The sequence below is a fragment of the Aythya ferina genome, assembly GCF_964211825.1.
Source record: "Aythya ferina genome assembly, chromosome: 2".
NCBI lineage: Eukaryota > Metazoa > Chordata > Aves > Anseriformes > Anatidae > Aythya > Aythya ferina.
The window spans coordinates 140,950,999-140,965,635 of record NC_140297.1 but is presented as its reverse complement, the minus strand read 5'-3'; the positions used below and the strand labels follow the sequence as shown (position 1 = coordinate 140,965,635).

At 34.8% G+C, this 14,637-nt stretch overlaps 1 protein-coding gene across 3 annotated transcripts in view; it reads right to left on the bottom strand.

Annotated features, from left to right (window-relative positions):
* Positions 1 to 14,637, bottom strand: part of ZFPM2 (zinc finger protein, FOG family member 2) — a 321,808-nt gene that overhangs the window by 234,359 nt on the left and 72,812 nt on the right. For 2 of the 3 annotated variants that reach the window (XM_084511800.1, XM_084511801.1), the window contains one exon: positions 240 to 341. In XM_084511800.1, coding sequence (XP_084367926.1) covers positions 240 to 341 — 102 coding nt within the window. Of the gene's footprint in view, positions 1 to 239; positions 342 to 6,305; positions 6,390 to 14,637 lie in introns of all 3 variants that reach the window. The other variant, XM_084511802.1, reaches the window with a different exon arrangement.

The window sequence follows — 14,637 nt, the reverse complement described above, 5'->3', positions numbered from 1 at the left end:
ATGTGAAACAATTTACACAATGGTATAGCCAAAACCATTTTTTACTCAAGATCTTTCTCTTAGTCCTTATTCATTAATATCTTGGATGCCAAACGATCGTTAAAGAAACAGTTCATTAAAAAACAATACAAGGCAGAACACAGCCAATAATAATAATAATAATAACAAAAACAACAACAATAATATAGAAAATCTCTAGTTTAAGAGATTTCTCATGGCTTTCAGTTGTTTTTTCCTACCTGGCCCATCCCAATCTTCTGTCTCTGCAGCAAGCTGCCCTGGTTTTTCTGACCTTGAATCACCCTCAGATTCTGCTACCCCCTGGATGCCTTCTTCATTGCCTGAAAAAAACAATCCAAGAAGTACCTTTTTGAGATATTTAAATAATGACTTTTAGGCAGTTCTTCTTCAATATCCAAACAACTGCTTATAGGTAAGTGAAAATATATTCATATTGATAAACAGAGAGGAAATGGAAGAAAAAAAAAAAAGTATTATTAGACATGTAAATGTCTGTGAGTTTCCAATGAATAAAACAAGCTCCAATCCTTCCAGTTCTGTGGAGAGACAAGTCTTGGTAATCAGTGTATATTCCATAGACTTAAAAAAAAAAAAAGAAAAGAAAAAAAAAAAGAATCACAACTAGCACCTATTCTGTAAACTTACATACCAAGTCATTAAGTTTATATGCATAAATGAGAGAAACAAATGAGCTCATTACTCCCCAGATAGAGGGGTGATTAAGGAAAATATTCTTTCACTTAAATGTTTTCTTGAATTGACACCTGACACCTAACTATTGTTTATGCTTTGCAGATTAATGACACTGTACAAATACATGGTCTACTAACTATGCTGGCTTTCCTGGCTACTAGTGGGAGACCTAATCTATGGTATTTAGGCATTTAAGGAATTTCTGCTTAAAGGTTTCAAGCCAGCTACCCTATGACAGCTTTCTCCCCATCGAGCTTAATCTAAAAAAAAATAACATTTGTAGTGAATTTGAGAGTTTTCACCACCAATCTGAGAATATCTGTCTGCCTTCAGAAACTATCTAGTTCAAGGTAGCACATAAGGCATACTGAACATTACAAGCAGGTAAATTTTTAGAGGTGGCCACTTTATTATTATTTGAAGAATTATTAATTGAATGTCAAATTATTTTGGTTAAAGAAAGTTACTAATTGAGCTCTATGCAAGCATACTTTGAAATAACCACTACAAACATACAAACTGAAGGTAAAGGGTTAAAATATTAACACAAAATAGTATGGCCACAGTAATGTGCTAAATGATCTGTCAGGCTGCTTATGCCAGCCAGTAATTTGGTGCATTTATAGAAATTATTTATTTTTTTACTACTAATTAATCCAAAAATCCTTAAATAGGAAGAGATTTTGAAGAATGGGAGAAGTTGAACCTGCTCAATTAACTGCATTGGTCAAAGAGGACTGATTTGCAGTTTACATTTTATAACAATCTAGAAGCAAACTTTAAAAAAAATGAGTTCCACAGAAAAGTGGCAGCATTAAAAAAATGCATAATATTTCCAAATTTGGAAATCAGACTGTTTGTTGATTTGACAACAGTAAAGTGAGGAGAAAAAAGCAGAACAATTAAGTAGTAACTTGCATTTTTTTCCCCACTTATGATAACAAAAGCTTTTATTAACAACATAGGTAGAGAAATGTGATTACAACAAACCATGCCAGATCCCCATACATTATCATTGGAGCTATATTTATACCAGATAAGATTGCGACACAGAGTTTTCAAGTACATGATCATATACAAGCACTATAAAGTATAAACTTCATGAGCACATGTAACATCTTATATTAACATATTCTTCCTTGAAAACAATTTTTGAAATCCTATGTATAAGGTAAACTGGTAAACTACTTCTCACACAAACACAACACTATATTCACTCTAGACTCTTGATAATGAAAATTAATTCTTAAGTAATAACAATATAGCTCAGTGTATTCATTGTCATTTAAAGCTAAAATAAATCAAGAATAACGAGTATAATTTTTTATTAAACATGCTGTATACTTTTACCAAGGCATTTGAAGCTGACGTGGTGAAGTTTAATCTGAAGTTACCTTTCAGAAGACGTTCATAAGGAGTAACGCAGAAAAAGTTATCAAGTAGTCTTATCGATTATTTGGCTTTACCAACTACCCTATTTTGTACTAGCATTTGTGCAGTTAGCTTGTAGTAACCAAAAGAGCTCTGCCTTTTTTTTTTTTTTCTTTGCAAGTTTGTGGACTAAAGAATGTATCAGATATTTTTACCTTCTTATTTCTACCTTCATAGCTACCTACAGCTGCAACAAATTGCTTGTTATTGAAGGGACACAAAGGACAACTCGCCAAGACACAAACCTGGCAAAATCAACTCCAGTTCTTTCCAAAATGCTAGAGAACACTTCACAGTACTATTCTATATCAGACAATTCTGTTGAGTTTCTAACTCAAGCTGTATAATCACCATATACAGCTCTTCAAATGTTCTTTTCATGGAATTCTTATACTAAAGGAAATTATTTTCTTCCACTGTAAACAATAGATGTCTATGGACTAAATGAGAGCAACAATAACAAAAAGATAGGAATAACAACAATTATTTTAGATAAATGCCAAGGATGGAAAATTTTAGCTCCAAAATATAGAATGTTTTCCAGGTTATAATACATGCAAACCTGGTGTTAGCATGCAAATTTGAGCATTCTTTCAACCAGTGCAACCAACCAGAACATCAAACAAACAAAACTATTAGAATTGAAAGAGGAGGGGGAGAAACTTATGTGAAAAGATTGGGCTGAAGGGTAAAAGAAGGACAGAGTTACAGCTTGGGTATACAACCTACAGCATACAGTAATTAAGTATTTGGGAGATGAGAAAAGATCTGAAAATTTATGTTAGCAGATGGCTTAACTTTTCATTAACTTGTTTTTTCAGTGTCTCATGAAGTATGGTGTTACGTGTTCTCCATAACCAAGTTTTCATGAATTAATGCATGTCCTGTGCAAATAGAACAAAATACGGAGAATTTACAATAAAGATAAAGTTTGTTTTGTATCTAAAGCTATTTTTCATTATTTACATCAATATTTTCTTCTAAGCATCTTCCAAGGCCACATGTTACACACCTGAAATATCTCAACACTGACTACTGTATCCCCGTACTACTATCCCTCCATACTGAAGCAATCTCCTTGTGAAACCAACTGTCTAGATAGTACTGTGAAGCAATTCTAACCTAGGCTCAGATGAGTATCAAGGTCAGATGAAAATGTCCAAGTTGATCCACTTGCTGCTACATAGACTGCAACTTTAAAAAGCCAAAAGGAGGCTTAGCTCAAGAGTTAATAACAAAATACATCTCTCAAGCTTTTTTTCTTTTCTGTCCCCATAGTGTTGCTTTAGCAACTAACATTTGTTCAGCACAAAGGAGTTTATTTACTCACAGTATTTCTTTTCTTTCCATTGTTTACTCTTTTTGTTCATTCACAGACTATATTTCAGTCTCAATAAGACTATTTATTTAATATTTGTTTTAAAACTGATTACATTTTTCTCTGTTTTATAAGTGTAGACATTTAATTGGATCCAGGACACATTTTTTTCTTTCTTTCTTCCATGCCAAAACAAGTGCTTTATATATACCACCTACTTTTCTGCTAACCTGTTGAATCATTTCAAATTCCACCAGGTCTTTTTTCTCATGCTTATTTATTTGCTTTGCTGCTCAGTTACATTTTATTTTTAAGTTAAAGGATAAATATTATTTTTTTTTACCATGAACAACAAATAGCATTACAGAAGTATCATCAATGATAAATGCTGCTTCTACTGTAGTTTCTCCTTACAGTGACTATGATCAGTAAGCAAACATCATCCTTAAAAGAACATTACTGTGGTTACAAAAACACTCATAAACAAGAATCTGTTATATTATATAGTATGTTTAGTCAAGGGTCAATTAAGCCTTCTGGACTCTTAGCAACTTGGCAGAATTCATCTCAGATATCAGTAGATATCTGAAAATTAAACTAGTCCAGACTAATTATGTAGGCACTCCCATAGATAGGGAAGAGAGAAACCTCCACTGTGACTCATTCCATTCTGGGATGAGACAGGAGACCACTCTTGGTGATAGCAGAAATGAATCATCCTCTGAAACACACTAGGAACCTATCTTTAGCCAGCTGAAGTTAGGTAAAACAAATTTCTACCTTACAGTTAGGTGCTGAATACACAAAATAGTACTTGGAAAAATAAAATGAATTTCATACGTGAACAACTTCAGTACTGTAATATGAGCAGAATTTTCATCTTGACCTACTATTTCTTTCTGGAATTAACTGTTTTTTTTTGTTTTTTTTTTTTTTTTTTTTTTTTTGTTTTGTTTTGTTTTGTTTTTGTTTGTTTGTTTGTTTGTTTTTGTTTTTGTTTTTGTTTTTGCTCTTCAGAAACAGTTTGAAGAGGCTTTTATGTTGTTTTTATCCTAGTGTTTATTCAAGGGAGACAAGTAATAAAACTAAACCACTGTAATTCAATGTGGTACAGTTGGTCAGGGAGTCTGAACACTGTAAAAGAGACATATAACCAGAAACATACAAGAAAGAACTCTGACATCTCTAGGAATACTGCCAAATAGTAAAAGAGAGACTTGAATATACAAGTAATTTCACTTCAATCTTTTTTAAAAATTAAATACTTCCCAATTTGTACTTAATCAGCTTGTATAACACTTTATTGCAGTATTTTAAAGAATCACATGGGATAGCAATTCTTCTCAACCCTGCTGTTTTAATCCATGTGTTTCCTATCAATATTAGGCTCATACAAAAATTCTCATACAACATAACTATTGAACTTTCTTGACTAGGAATGTTACAGCAGCTGTTAGTCACTCCATAATGTATTTTTCAATCAGCTAAATCAACAAAGTATTTTTAACAATGAGCAGTTCAGAACTGACAGATCTACTTTCTTGTTCACAACTGCTTATCACAGCATTGATATCATATATGTTTTCCAGGTGCTTCCTGTAGTTAGGATACCTTCACAGAAGCCGCTTGTGGAAGATAAGGTCATAAAAGAGATGAAAAATGTGCAAGCTTCATACACGCATGGTTTTATCATCAGACAAAATAGCTTTGGGTGAAGGACTGTACCAGTTACAAACAGCGCACTGCAGCTTATATTAGAGTGAGAGAACATTAAAAGTTTGAAATTCAGTTTGTGCTCATTCTTCCTGGCAGCATAAATGTAAACTTAAATTGTTAACATCCTAATACAGCTGTTTGGAGTGAAAAATCACTTCTCAATTATTATAAATCAATTCAGAAATAAATTGTTATGAAGCCTGCAGCATTTTGCACTGCTAAAAGAAAAATCAGGCTTGATACAGATGCTTTGGATTCACTCACTGTAGAGTGAACATTCAGCAAGGTACATAACCTTAAGTATGCCAGTGCAACTGCTCACAAAGGGGCAGGCTTTCCAGGGGACAGAGGAGAAAGGGCTCTTTCGTCTTCCTACCACAACCTATAGTGGCAATAATACCAGACCCTAGAGAAGAATTCCAAGACTGTATAAAATAGATGCCTGAGCTTCAGGAACTATAAATTAGTATACAAACATCATCCCTCACTGTTTGCTTTATTTGCTTTATCACAGCACCTAAGACCAGTCACAGAGCTTATACAGACTGAAAATTTTGCTCTTGAATCCTCTGAAACACATAGTATGCAGGAACAGCTCTTCAGAAACAACAGTTATATAACTTTGAAACAAAGCACATACAACTTAAAATACAAATGCAATGTACTTTGTTCATTTAAAGTAACTTACTTTTTGGCAGCACATGCTATTCTTAAAAACTACCAGTGAGATCTAACAGGATGAAGCTGTTCATGTGTATTAGTTCTTTTTAAAGGATTCTGTGTAAATATTTAACAAGCAGAAGTGTTTAATTTTGATGGTCATGCAAGTTTTCAGCAGAAAATATACCTCTGAGAAAAAAAAAAAAAAAAAAAAAAGAAAAAACAGAAAAAAAAAAAGTAAATTGGGAGGGAAGCTTCCCTAATTTGTTGTGTTTGGCATCAGGTGTGAGGACAAGGCAGACAACTACAGAGACTACGGTGTCATGCAGAGGGATTTATTCTACAAGCCTTGCGGGTACTGGGGGTGAGATGAAGGGAGAGATGGTGGGAAACAGTGAGAGAGAAATCTGGTGCTATCAGCACAAGACTGTTATCACTTAGTGTGATGCATATCAGAAATACATACCAAAGTCAACAGAGATTCCTTTTTCTACTTATACAGTAAGTTTGAGCAAAATCTGGCTCTCAGATGACTGATTTGCTAACATACCTGGAAAAAAACAACACCTGTATATACATTAATTCCCTGACCTTTATTTTAGCTTATATTAATCATCTCAGTAGTTTGCTTCTTTGCAAACAATTATTGTTTTCTGTCATGCTGATTAACAATCATAATTTCTCCTGGGATGAATCTCATTTGAAGTAACTGTATATTTTGAGTTGTGCTAAGCACTCTTGAAATTTTTTATCCAGTACGCATCAGTCTCTTACCCTAACTTTTAGGAAAAGTCTGTGAATATCCATGTGTCAGTGAGTGCCTACATGTGTGCAAGCTGTTAACTCTCCAAAAGAATGCTAAGGAAATTGTTTTGGTTTGTATCAATATCATCACTTTAACAAAATGACATCTTGAAACAATCATTATGTTAAAAAACTATTATTGTGTTAAAAAACTAGCATCAACTATTTCTAACCATTTCAGCTACTGCACTTTTCTCATGGGATAAGAAATTCTTGTGCAGCAAGTTCATCTAGATTTAGTTTGGTCCTCCTATTTTTCTAAATGTTTGACATGTCCTCATCATCATCTTGCTTCCTTTTGAAGTCCTCTGAAGACGCAGATCACTCATTCAAATGTATTTCCTGCAGAAAAGTAAAAGTGTCCCTGCAAATTCTTTTCCAGACTTACCTTCCAATAATCAGTTTTGTATTTTCATTTTTAGGGAGCAACTCTTGTGGCAACAGTACTACAAAGGAGTGACATTCAGCTATTTTGCTTACCTAACAATTTTCAGAGATTTAAAGGGGGGAAAAATGTTTTCTATCTTCTCAATCCTTCCCTACTAAAATTATAACTGCAAGAACACTATTCAAGATATTAAAGTACCAACCTTTGGTTCAAACTTACGTAGCTCTAAGCACTAGATTACAAAAACATCAGAAGCACACTTCTAAAGATATTTAGATGCCCCAAACAAAGACTGTTACTCAGTATAATTGTCAAAAAATATTTCAAAATTTGTTTCAATGGAAACTGACAATCTATGAGCTTCTAAAACATGCTGAAGCAAAATAGAGAGATGATTTCAGAGAGACTTTAGTGATTTTCAAACTGTAAGTTTGCAGAATCTTCATATTTTGACTTATTTAAGTAACAATTCAGTTCCTCCCCTGCTGTAGAAACATTATCTCTTCAAAGAATACTTCATCCTACCAAAAAAAAAAATCTAATTTTATAAAATCATCTGAAATCATCTATTATACGCACCTCCTGCTTTCATGTGCTTTCCACATAAATTGCTACATAAGCAGTGCATATCTGTTTTTACAGAGTGAAACTTTAATTTACCTTGCTGTAAACAGTTGAATGTTTTTATTTGTAATAATCAGTATTAGGTGCTTCAGTACCAAAAACTGTCAACTTGCTACCACTGGAGCGCATTTCCATATATATGCATTTTAAGCATTATACATGGCTTCAAAAACAGTTTAGCCTTCCATGAGTCAAACTAAAGAAAAATACTTAGCAGTCATAAATAAATGCTTCCCCTTCTGTTATGTACTACCAATAATACCTTTCCTAGCAACATTTATCCAAATATGTCATAAATGTGGAATTTGCTTCTTTTTTTTTTTTTCCGATCCCTCAGGAGTTAAATTACTGTTGACATCTCCACTTCTGATTTATAGCATATAGCCTGTGAGAAACTCTGCTTTTCAGTCCTGGACTGACAATGATTTTTCAGGGGATGTCTCAGCACATTTCAAAAGCATTCAGAATTATTATGTTAAGAACACCAAACTAGAAGAAAAAGGCAATATAGACCTTCATTATAAATAAAATTAGTAATAGAGGTATAGTACACATGAACTAAGAACATGCAGTGAAATCTGTCATTTTGTGCATTTCATATTTTAAAGAAGATTATCCTTATTAATTTGCAATTCATATTCTGTCAAATTTGAGCTCAAATTTAAGTCGATTGAAGTTCAAGTTTTGTGACTTTCCAGAAAGGGGACATTACACTACTTGTTGTAACCAAATAATCCCTTTACTCATAGCTGTGATGGAATTCCCAATTTCTTTGTCCTTAAGAAAATCGAAATGTGCTGACTGAAAAGGCTGGAGTTGCTTTGATAAACTGCTTAAACTGAGTAAGCTGTTGAAGTGTTTCTCTCAAATAACTCTGTAAAGCTAAAATAATGTTTTCTATTTGGTTCTATGTATTTACTTCCTGAGATACAGCTTGCTAGTTTCTTTTTCAGATACAGTTTCATGTCATCTGCTTGATAACCAATTATTTCATTTCTTGATTAAAAGAAGGGTTTGCTTGTCTATCTTGGGACAATTTTTTATCCCACTGAAATGGATGCTAATACTGACATGGATTTCAGCTGGGCTGAAAATACAGCCCTAGAGATTTACATATGGGTTAGCACTAAATATAAAGGAGTATATGATAGGCAATCTTGTAGTTGCTATTCTGAATGCCTTTCCATGCTTTCAAGGGAATGGTGAAAAAAAATCACTCCAACATTTTCAGATATCTTCTTTCTCTTCTAGCAAGAGAAGAGGTGGTCCTCTGAGCTTGAGCAACTAGAGAAAACGAGAAAGCACAAGTGGTAGAGCACAAGACAAATGCTGATGTTCATAAGAGAAAGAAAGGTTTCCTTTCATCTTAACAGGATCCAATCTAAATGACTTAGCACCTTTGAAGACTATTATCAGAGATCCTTCTTATTGCTTATTTAGCATCTCACAAAAAGTAGATGCACAGGATTTTAAAAAGTTAAAAATAATGGGTTGTTTCGGCTGAATGCGATACAGACAAACAAACAAGAACCCGCACTCTGGGAACCATGAGAATGTAATACAGGTTCACAAATGTGCATAAAAGTCAGTAAGAGGTAACGATTGTATTTTTGGAAGAAGTAGCCCTGTGAGGTGTTGTTTAGATTTTTGTTGTCCTAGGAGATGAAAATATAGTACCACGCATACATCCTGTTTCTGCTTACTAAAAACAATTAATGTGTCCTTTATTTCCTCAGGCAGCCTACATAAATAAAATGTAATGAATTAAATAAATAAATAAATAAATTTAAAGGAATATGAGCTCCAAGAGAACAGAAGTATTGCCAGGGAAAGATAATGTCAGGCGCGGGTGGGGGGTGTCTGGTGCCAAGCAAAGCCGAGGGCTGTGCAATCACCTCTATCAGTGCTCTATCAGTGTCTACACTCCAGCCAAATCCAGAGAAAACAAGGAGTCAAAGATTCAGGTCAATAAGCTTATAGGCGATTTGCACAAACAGCTCCTCCAGCAAGGTAAAAAACAAAGTCATATTGGCTTTTCTTTTCTATTCCTTTTCTTTGAACTCCCCGGTCCAAACACACCCTGGAAATGTCAGTGTTATATGCAAGAATTTAAAGAGCTGAGCTTCTTAATCCCGTTAAGAAATAAGAACAAAGTTGCCTGTAAAGATCTCCTTATTGAGCTCAAAGTGATAATGGTATAGCTGCCTTATGCTTATCCTACTTCCACTTGCTATAGTAAAAGAGGTAGAATTTGTCATGAAATCCATTACTAAAAGGAAGGAACCATTATTGATTAAAAGTTTTCTGGGGAAAAAAAAAAAAAAAAAAAAAAAGCTATAAATCTACTTCCTGATCCAGAAACCAAAAATAGCAAGCCCACTGTTAGTCATTACATGACTAACATGAAAGAGGCAAAGAATATTTACACAGATGAACACAGGCATACACACACAAAGTCAAACTCCAGAGAGAAAAGGAACACACAGAAACCATTCTCAAGGTAAGAGTTTGCCTGGTTTTATAGACAGTGGCATGATAGCTTTGCACATGAAGTATGAAGAGAAAGATTAATGCACAGAAGAACTTAGCTTTGCATATGCTTTTTCTTATACGAAGAATCACACTGCAGCTGTTTCCCTGAATCTCAAGCCTGGCTGCACAATCAGGTCACATGGTTTAATGTAAAAAAATCCAGTCCTAAACTGGTCTGGCAGCCTAGTGACAAAATACTGTACATGAGCAGAAAACTTCATTCAGGTTCTTAGCACAACTCTTCCAGCCAAAGCAGAATACAAGATTACAGCAGTAGGCATATGCTCAGTATGTTTAGGCCCATATATCCTCTGGATTTTGTTTGCTAAGATTTGTCTATGAGAGTTTCAGAAGGCATTAGAATCATGCAGCAACACTGATTTACTTTGGGTGTAAGTAGCAGTCTGTGCTAGAGAACCTAGAAGCACCACATCATGAAACAATCCATGCTCATCCCATCCTTTGCATTGCTTGAATCTTCCTATGTCACTAACTGAAGCACAGTTAGTAGTGGGAACCAGAAGCCATCTGCTTTCCAAGCTACCACTGCTGGCGTTAAGGCCACTGAACCTCCTCCCTTTGAGAGCTGGTGCCAAAGCTACCTGGCTTTACAGTAACTATGGGAAGCCTATGCAAGAGGAACAAGCACAATAGCTGTGCTATGAGCAACAAGCTGGAGAATTCAACATAATTGCCTTTTAATTCAAGAAATCAAGAGACAGATATGTCTTCTCTCTCTAATTATCGTATGTGTATATGTATGTTCCTCCATTCACAGAAACAGTCCCACATTTTCTATTGTCCCTCCATTTTCTTCTCTTGCCATTTTCCTTCTTTGAACACAGCTACTTAACTATCTACTAATCTCAAGTGATCTCTCTCATTGCTCAAGATAACTTTTCCCTTGAAAGTTAATCCCTCACTGAACACTTCTGCTAAGAAGGTCACAAGGAATTGTAATTTGTTCAGCCGGTTCTCACCCTTGTGACGTGGACAAAGCTCCTATTGTCTTTGCTGTGTACAAAGAGGAAGAGGTGTTACACCCACAGGAGGATGTCAAACTTACTAAGTAAGAGATGAGAACATTTTTGATTTTGCTAAGGGTATCTAAGTAGGATGATAGCAATCTGAGACTCAAAAGCCACTGATAAACTACTTCACAGTTCAAATGAACTTGATTTAATGCTTTGCTTTTGTCTCTTGAACTCCAACTTTGTGCCTTTCGTATTGCTCTGCTGTTTGCACTCCCTTCTTGTACCCCTCCTCTGTTGTTTTTTTTTTTTTTAGTCCTATCAAGGCTCCAGTTCACTTTTATCATCTTTGTTAACATCTCCTTATTCTCCATTTTCTACCTATGAAACCTAATTATCTAGTCTATCTATCACTTTTGCACAGGAAACACGCTGCTTTCTCTTCATCCAGACCATCTTTGTCTGAGTAGAGTACAAACCCTGGGGCTAATTTAATGAATCTTCTAGATCTGAATTTAATCTAAATTCATCGTAATCTGGTACAGAATCTGACCCCAGATACCCACTATCTGAACACTGCACAGAAAGACTTCTTCAGCAGCAGAGGTTCCAGGAAGATATGGCCTTTGTGTGGAGGCATCATGAGATACCCTCTTTATCTGCAGTACAGAAATCTGCAGTAACTGAGCATAAGCAGCAACTTTCAAAGGCCCCAAACTAACAAAATGCAATTCATCTTCACCAAGACAACTTCCCACTAATATTTTAGTTTCTACTCCAAAGACTGAGCTTCCTAATGGAAGCACTCTATGACTATATTTTATTAAAAAATAAAAAATAAAAAAAAATAACACACAAAACAAACAACAACAACGACAACAACAACAAAAAAACACACAATACCTTTCTCCTCATCTCATTATCAAGCTTACAAACAAATCAGACTTCTAGATACCATTTTTTCTGAGGTTCTTCTAAAATATCCATTCTTGGATAGGAAAATTCATCTCAAAGGTTGAAAATGTATCATTTCAAGCTTAAAACTATACCTGATAGTAGGTTGCTAATGGCCATTTTTGCTTTTAGCATTTACGTACTTAAACACTGGTCACTTCTTCATGCTTGTGTGTAAGTAGAATATGTAGGAACAATTACTCATATGTGGCAAAGTTAATTGCAGTTTTGTTGTATTGCAAAAGTGGTGGTGGGTGGGGGTGGAGGTGGAGGTGGGGGTGGAATTTTCCAGATTTCTTATTGTAAAAGCCATTAATGAGCAAAAGGAGAAGAGAAAAATAATAGCCAAAAGTCATAATTTTGAAAACAGGGAAGTTGTAAAATGACATGTAGCTCAATCAATGTGATTAATTTGCTTCACACTTTGCAAAGGCTTTCGCCTTCGCCTTCTAATTCTGGCAACTATTCTGCTGAATCAATCTCACAAACCTAAATTAATAAGGTGTGAATGACAAGTATAGCTTTATAAAGGTTAGCTGTTTGTAATTTAGACAATAAGGGACTGCTCTCTGCTTATAATACAATCAGGAATAGTTTGACAGGAAAATCTCTTCAGTCAAGAAGCCAAAGTTATCATGAATCCATATGTCCTCTACTTTCACTCATCTCAATGAATTGTTAGCTCAGTAAATTTTTACTTTCAGTAGCCAGGTTCTATAGTTAAAAGCCTTTGTTCTCAGATGATTATTACATTTACGTAGCTGGGGAATTATGAAAAGCAGACCATGTGTGAGCCTTGAAAACACCTCCTTCCCAACACTGATGTCATTTGTTGCCCAAATCTCTGCATTCATGCAGGAATACTCCTCAGTTCACCTATCCTCTAGGAAGAATTCCCAGGGGATGAAAATGGGAATGCACAACTGATGAACATTCAATAACCTCCCCTCAGTTTCTAGAACTTTTCATGGTCTCCACTAGCAAGAGGAGAATGCAGAGATAGCATAAAGGATTCCCATGCAAATCCTGTTATTTTCTAGGACGATGAAACCTGTAGCATGAGAAAACACATATCTGCACTTATATTTGCAGATCATGAGAAGATCCCTCATTTGAAGATATCTGCATTTTACAGGCTTCCAATACTGTCCAACCAGTAAAACAAACAAACAAACAAACAAAAAATAAACAAACAGAAAGTTAGCCCTCAACAAAGAAATTAAAATACATTGGTTTGCTCACCATTCTCCAACATGCATCATTTTCAAGCTTTATTCATGATGTTAAAGAAGCAGTATTTTTAGAAAGAAATTGATTTCTCATATCACCTTTTAATGTGCAACATTTTAACTGGAGCATTATAAAGAAAGCTTTTACTGATTATGAGATCATGACAAAAATCATGAGAATTAGTCTCACATTTAATATTCACTATTTAATATAGTCACAAACCCTTCCACTGAGTAAAGGACAAAAAATAAATTTATTTTCTTTCCAGATCAGTTTTGTCTTCTTGTGTTTTGTCCTCAGAAAAATGTATGTGGCCTCATAATGACAACACTTAAATGTGACACTGGCTAAGCTGGACATTCACCAGAAGCTGAGACATTATTAAAAAACAATACATTTCTAGTCTCCCATTCCATCCTTTTCCGGGGATATTCTCAACTTACTTCAAAGTGGGACTTTCTGTCACACTGCCTCAGCTGGAAGTAGATTAGGGTTTTTATGTGCCCCTTCATCCTCAGAAATTTCCTTTTCAACTTTTCTTCTGTAGCAGTTGCAGTGGATAGGTTTAAGATTCTTTTATAACTACAACACACTTGAAAAAAGAACTGCTGGGGAATCAAAAGGTATTCAGTCTGAAGAATCAACAGATGCTCACTACCTAGTAGTGTCAGATAGGCTCACACATAGGCTCATTATCATCCAAATTGACTCATATCAATAAAATAATAAAACATATGATAATTAAGATTCAGGTTTAAATGTATTCCCACTTAATTCCTGATCTTGTTGAATACAATACTATGGATTCAGTGCTTTCCCTGAAAGATGCGTTCATTAAAGGGAAGAATACTTGAAGAATACTTGTCAAGAATATTTGAAATCCAACATGAATTTGCAATATTGATTGTTATGAACAAAAAATAAATCATGCATTTTTCTGAATTTCACCCAAAACTGTAGTATTTCCATTTATGGGTCCTGGAAATACAGCAAGCAGTACAGAGAAATAACTGAATCAAACTGATATGAACTGAGAGTGGTGCATAGCCTTCCATTGCTGACAGAAGGAACTCAAGAGATGCTGATATAACAATTATGCAAATAGAGGTTTTTATTCAGCTAAGAAAAATGGCATCTGAAAGGCACATGAACAACAAGTTAACACAAAGTAATTGCTGTATTTGTCTACAGCACAGTTATTTCAGCATTTAATCCCCCATATTTGTAAAGCATTTCCTTTTATGTGGTCGCTCATACTTCACTTTGTAGCAGCTACAGTTTAAACTATGGGCTAG